General features: G+C 41.0%; 1 protein-coding gene across 1 annotated transcript in view; it reads right to left on the bottom strand.

The window, feature by feature from the left end:
- Positions 1-1,979: 1,979 nt before the first annotated feature.
- The window catches only part of eif1axb (eukaryotic translation initiation factor 1A X-linked b), a 5,779-nt gene continuing 1,314 nt past the window's right edge, over positions 1,980-6,444 (bottom strand). The window contains exons 3-7 of the mRNA XM_051393466.1: positions 5,326-5,429; positions 5,069-5,119; positions 4,105-4,186; positions 3,698-3,789; positions 1,980-3,368 (exon numbers count right to left, since the gene is read on the bottom strand). Coding sequence (XP_051249426.1) covers positions 3,363-3,368; positions 3,698-3,789; positions 4,105-4,186; positions 5,069-5,119; positions 5,326-5,429 — 335 coding nt within the window. The 3' untranslated portion in view covers positions 1,980-3,362. The remainder of the gene's footprint in view (positions 3,369-3,697; positions 3,790-4,104; positions 4,187-5,068; positions 5,120-5,325; positions 5,430-6,444) is intronic.

Raw genomic sequence — 6,444 nt, 5'->3', positions numbered from 1 at the left:
ACGCCCGTTACGCGTCGCCTAGCAACCAGGTGTGCCGCTCCACACAAAGCGCCAACGGCAGCTCGGCGGAAGGATAAACTTACAGTTAATAACGTTTATATTTATAATAATAATCACATAGGTATGTTGTTGTTGTTGTTGTTGTTGTTGTTGTTTGTCTCTCGCTCGCTCTCTCTCTCTCTCTCCTCACCCTCACGTGGCTCCGCGCTTCATTTGGCGCGGGTCCTCGGCTCGTGTCGGAGCGCACGTGCCAGGCACAAGCGAGACCCAGCGGCAGCGTTACGTCATACTTTCTAACAAAGTGATGCTGGCTGCTGCTGACGTGCAATATGGGTCAGTACACACACACACACACACACACACACACACACACACACACACACTATAAATAAACAGCGGGAACTATATAATGACCTCATACTGTGTGTCAGTGGACTGTCACTATAAATACATTTACTCAAGTGATGTCAAATCAACTTTTTATACAGTTCTGTCTGTTTGGATAAATTAAGTGTTTTCTTCTCAATGTTCTGTGTGAATATAAGTTTTACATCTTAGATAATAAAATCGACTTTAAAAAATAAGAATTTAATTTAGTTTTATTTAGTTTTATTTGCAGAAATGAGCAGAATGCTGAGATAAAGTCCGGCTGTGTACGTTTCTAAAGTTATATTTAATGATAAAACATTCAATGATTTTCACATTTCTCAAACCAAACAATCCTTTAATGGAGAAAATATCCAAATAATTAAAGAAAATTGAGTTCATTGCAGTCCAGTTGTGGAGCTCATTTCTATCATTTAGTAAACTAACTGACTACAATGAACCCAAACAGTGAACTGCAGTTATTTGGATGAATTCTGAGCAATTATTTCCTGTTTAGGGAACTTTTTTATATATTTTTCTGTCTGAATTCTGAATTTTTAATCATTTTAAATAATCATACAGATTTAAAAGGGTTCTTTTTTATTTGCCAAATTAAGTGTTTTTTCCTCCCTGATGTTCGGCTTTTGTTCTATTAGATTTAATTTACATTTCTGCTCGGAAAGGAACCAAATGCTATAGATATAGACCTACTGTATGTAAGTTTTCTAGCAGTACATTTACTCAAGTTCTGAGTTACTTTATTACTTTATTAATCTTTTCTTTTCACGCCACTACTTCTACTCCAGTTATCTGACAGCGTTACTGTTCACTATTCCACTATATATACTGAACTATTGTGACGTTTATGAAGCATGGTAGGCAGGATTAGCTCCCCATGGACCTTCAGTGAATGTTAATGTTAATATAATGCAGTGTATTATACAGTAGCATTACAATGATGTAAAATGTGTAAATACGACACCACAAACATCACATTATTGGTTTTTTCTGTTGTGTAGTACATTCCAGGTTGTTGTAATGAAGCATGTTTGCACATTTTATCCCCTTTAAGTTAAACCTTTGCACGCTGATTAGATAAAATTAGGTCCAGTGACTTTCTGTATTCTAATATTTGGGGTTTATTTCATCAGATGGAAGAATTAAAACCAGGAAACATCTAAAACAACAACTGGATTTAAAACACATCGAGCTTTGTTAACTTCTCAAGGTCTTGTGTTGGGAGAATCCAGAAAATGTGAATGTTTCTGGGAAGTAAAGACCTCACAAGACCTAACTAAAGTCATTTCAAACTCCTAAAGAAGAAGAAAAGGTCAAAGCACACAAACAGACACAGCAGACAGGTCAGAGGTCAGAGGTCAGATACAATGTTTTGCTCAAGGACACGTCATTCTTTTTGTCTTCCCTCTACTAAAAATAGCATCAGGTCAGACGTACTGTGCCCCGTCCACACCCAGCAGCCCGGGATGTTCTTGGCTCGGAGCTCTGAAGGACACGAGGCCGCTTCCCTCCAACCTTCAGCTCAACCTCGCCACCTTCAGACCGGGCACAGGAAGTGCGTGTAGCGCCCAAAAACCACCACGCCAGGTCATCAGTGGAGTTAAGATCTTTATTGTAAACCCAGCCTTCAAACATCATAGTACATTTTTTTTTTTTATTAATTCAGAGTTACAGCAACAGCAGCAACAGGCCCCATGTGATCTAGAGCAGTGGTTCCCAAACTGAGGTGCTAGGCCCCCTCAGGGAACACGGGGGGGAGTTTCCAGAGAGGGGGGGAGGGGATAAAGTACTGTATGTAACTGTTATTAGATTTTTTTTTCTAGAGGTTCAAAGACTGAGGCTGCACTGATGTGAGGTTTTACTGGCGTGGGAGTCCGAGTTGGTGGTGGAGAAGGTTTGGGAACCGCTGGTCTAGAATGAGATGGAGCGGCTGACCGGGCCGAGCTTCACGGTGTGTGAGCCACAGAGCGAGCAGCCAAAGAGTTCAAAACAGGAACATGGAAACAAAAAAATAAAAACACAAATACGGGAAACAATAGAAAAATACATTTAGATTCTTCTTTTGATTCTAGGGGAGGGGGGGAGAGAGAGAGAGAGAGACACAGAGAGAGAGAGAGATCCTTCCTTTCGGGCCGCGGTTCAATCCAAAAAGCAAGCAAATAGTTCATCGTAATACGTCATCAGTGGAATATATGGCGTTAACCAAAGATACAGAGCCGTACTCAAGTGTTATTATCTTTCTTCTCTCGTTCATAAAACAGCCTTTAAACCGTCTACAGCTAGAATGATAACTGCCAAAGGAAAAAGAAACACATAATGGTTTATCTTTTTATTGGCGAATCCAGAGATTCTGTACTTGTTGCTACATCCCACATAGTGTGAAATCAATATAAATACATCGTAAAAAGATGGTGAGAGATATCTTGCGGTCATTGTATATCAGCGGGAATCTAAATACTAAGAGTTTTTCTGACAATATGGGAAGAAAAAAAGGGAACTTCAGTGAATGAGATGTAAGAAAAACAAGGTAAATATCCAGTAATGGTCCAGATATTCACCCTAAATATGATGCTGGTGATCAGCCTAGTCTGATTCTCCAATCCAACTGCGTGAAGGCAAAGAAAGCATCGTCAGTCGCCCTCCGGTTGCTACGAGTGATAACTGAGACAGTCGTACTAAAGCAGCATCATTCAGGTTCATTCGCGTTAACAATAAACTGTACTGGTGTTCATTTTTTTCTCTCCTACGAAGGTGAAATGCACTTTTTAAAAAAGTTCTCAGAAAAACAAAAAAGACGTCTACCGATGGTTAACAAAAACTGGAATAAACTGAAACATACTGTTATCAATAAACTGTATTGGATTGGCATAGGCTGATCTTAATAAAAATAAGCATTATTGGTGCGTCGTATCGGCTCAAAATATCCCAATCGGAGCATCTCTAGTAAAATCCGACCTTCCCCCTCCAGTAGCAGGTCTTTAGATCTGGAAACAGAGAGAAACAGAATTATTTTAACTTTTGTTCTCAACTGTTAAAACATCATTTTGTAATTATAATTTCCAGCATTAAATTTGACATCACTGTAGATGGTTATGGTTTTATCGTGTCAGGAGAAGAGCTGCGACTGAAGATTATTTTATTATTGATGAATCTGCCAAATACTGGTCCATAGTGTCCAAAGTGACACATTTAAATGACTATTTTCTGTCCAAACGACGGTTCCACACACAAAGAAATTCACTTTACAATCATATTAGACAAAGAAAAGCAGCATCAACGTAAATCAGACATATTATTATTAAAAGGAGCTTACATCATCAATGTCCTCATCATCATCTCCAATGTCATCGAACTGGATCTCGTCGTCGTCTCCAGGTCCGAAGGTGTCTGTCTCGTTGATTTTGGCTGCAGGAAGGGAAAGCAGAAAGAGGACGTCATGAATCAGGAGAACATGTTTGTACAGAGATGTAATGAAAGGCAGGGAAGTGAGCCTGCTGTTTAAAAAGGTCAGAAACTGCATGTGTTACTTCAGATTTCCACATTATTATTAAGCAACACAACAGCAGCGTGGTAATGTTACACACAATGAACACTAATGTTTGCTCTGTACGAAAAAGGAAACCCTCCTCTTATCTCTTCTGTTGAGCTGCGCTGAATAAACAGAGTTAACCTCAGTTTACACATCAAGCACCATCAATAAATCCACCACGTTCAACTCACCGTGCTCCGGCAGCTCTCCGTAGGCTTTCAAACTGCGAGCTTCGTCTGCGTTATACTTGAGGATGACGTCGGCTTTGTTGTCCTGAAACAGAGGGTGACATACGTGGGGGTCAGCTGAAGAGAAGAAGTACTAAAACCTGAGCACACGGGGAGAGACTGGGGTCTAAACTGTGTAAATGTACAGTTATATGATCCAGAGGAACCAGATACGTCACTGAACCTACTCATCTGTATCGGTGTGTCTGAGCAGCGTTGGGTTTTAGCAGACACTGACACGACGTCTAAATTAGAGCTATCATCGATTAATAAATGTGTCGTTTGGTTCATAAAATGTTTATCACAGATTCCCAAAGCAAAAGGACGTCCACAAATGTCTTGTTTGGACAGATACATTCAAATTTACAGTCAGACGACTGAAGAAAGCAGAAAATATTCACTTTTGAGAAACAGTAACCCTTAGTAAAGATTTAATAACGTATCAGGAGTTCATTGAAGTTTAAATTGTGATGTAGAAGCAACTGGAAACCAACCGACTGTTAAAAAGCAGCTGATAGATAATTTAGAGCTTTTTTTAGTTACAATAATCAATATGGGATAAACAGGAAAAGGGCATGAATAGCTTTCTTAAAGTTAACAAAACCAAACATCTCCTTTTACTTGGTTTAAAAGTACAGATCTAAAGAGAAAGAGTCCCAGAACAATATGACCTTTGGATTTAAACCACAGGAAGAAACAGAACAAAACTAACTACGTTGCTTTGTTCCTGTTTTCCTTTCTATATAATGAGATCAGTTTTAGTTGAACCAGAAACTAATTTAACATTTTAGACGTCTATGTGCGTAACCCTTAAAAAGTCGGCCGCTGCAGAGACGCTGCAGCTCGTTTATCTGAAGGCCTGCGCCGCGTCCTCGCAGCGAGGGGTCAGTACAGTGTCAACAGTCTCATCGGTGAGCGGCAAACACACCTGGTAATCTCTCAGCCCGACCAGGATGATGTCTGACGTGTTAATCCAAACCTAGAGCAAAACAACACAGAGCAGAGATTACAGAGAGCTACACACACACACACACACACACACGGTCAATTGAGTCCATACTGCCACATTAACGGTGGCTGGCTGACCATTGAGAACACGCCGATTCAGCGTTACGTCAGGGGGAGAGGGGAGGGAGGAGGTTTCCTGTGTGTGTGCTGGTGGGTAAAGAAACGGGATATTCCTACCTTTTTCCGGAGCTTTCCTCTGATGTGGCAAAGCCGCTTGGTTCCATCAAAGCACATGGCCTCCAGACGTCCGTTCCCCAACATTTTAATCACCTGAGCGTATTCTGGAAGACACAGGAGAGCAGGGGGTTGTTGATCCGGGTAACAAAGGGGAGTCAGAGACTGGGACGTTGATATTAACCGTTTCTGCAGGTTTCAACAGGTTCAATTTAAGACTTTTTAAAGACATTTACAGACGTTATGAACTCAATTTAAGACCTATTTTATGTCAATACTGGTATAATTAAAGAAAAGAGTAGAAGGATGAAGGGTTGGAGTTGTTATAACATCAATTTACCTGAAAAATGAAACTTTATACAAGTAATGTCAACCTCACTCATTCCTTTTATTGGATTTTAGACTCTTTAAGAGGCCGCAGACACCCTGAACCGAGTGCTGAGATGTTTCTGTTCTAACAACAATACAGAACAGGTACCAGGACAGCATGTGGAGGTCCTGTTCTGGTAGAACTGGTGCATTCTGGGGTGAACAACAACGAATGAGTGCTTCACAAACACACAAACACTTTAAGAGATAACAAATATATGATCATTAAATACATACTGAGACTGGGAACAGAACCTGAGACTGGGAACAGAACCTGAGTCTGGGAACAGAACCTGAGTCTGGGAACAGAACCTGAGTCTGGGAACAGAACCTGAGTCTGGGAACAGAACCTGATGGTAACGAGTACAATGAGCGGAGGGATGGAAACAGAAGAGGCCTCGGCGTCGCTCAATAGGAAAGTTCTACTGTTGTAGTTGTAGAATAAAAGGCCAGTAAACAACACCAGAACCAGAACTCACCCTGTCCATCCTCTTTAAACACCAGAACCAGAACCAGAACTCACCCTGTCCATCCTCTTTAAACACCAGAACCAGAACTCACCCTGTCCATCCTCTTTAAACACCAGAACCAGAACTCACCCTGTCCATCCTCTTTGAACACCAGAACCAGAACTCACCCTGTCCATCCTCTTTAAACACCAGAACCAGAACCCACCCTGTCCATCCTCTTTGAACACCAGAACCAGAACTCACCCTGTCCATCCTCTTTAAACACCAGAACCAGAACCAGAAC

This window comes from Dicentrarchus labrax, unplaced genomic scaffold (assembly GCF_905237075.1).
Source record: "Dicentrarchus labrax unplaced genomic scaffold, dlabrax2021, whole genome shotgun sequence".
In the NCBI taxonomy this organism is placed as follows: domain Eukaryota; kingdom Metazoa; phylum Chordata; class Actinopteri; family Moronidae; genus Dicentrarchus; species Dicentrarchus labrax.
Note: the sequence above shows the minus strand (reverse complement) of the source record. Positions and strands in the feature narration are given on the sequence as shown.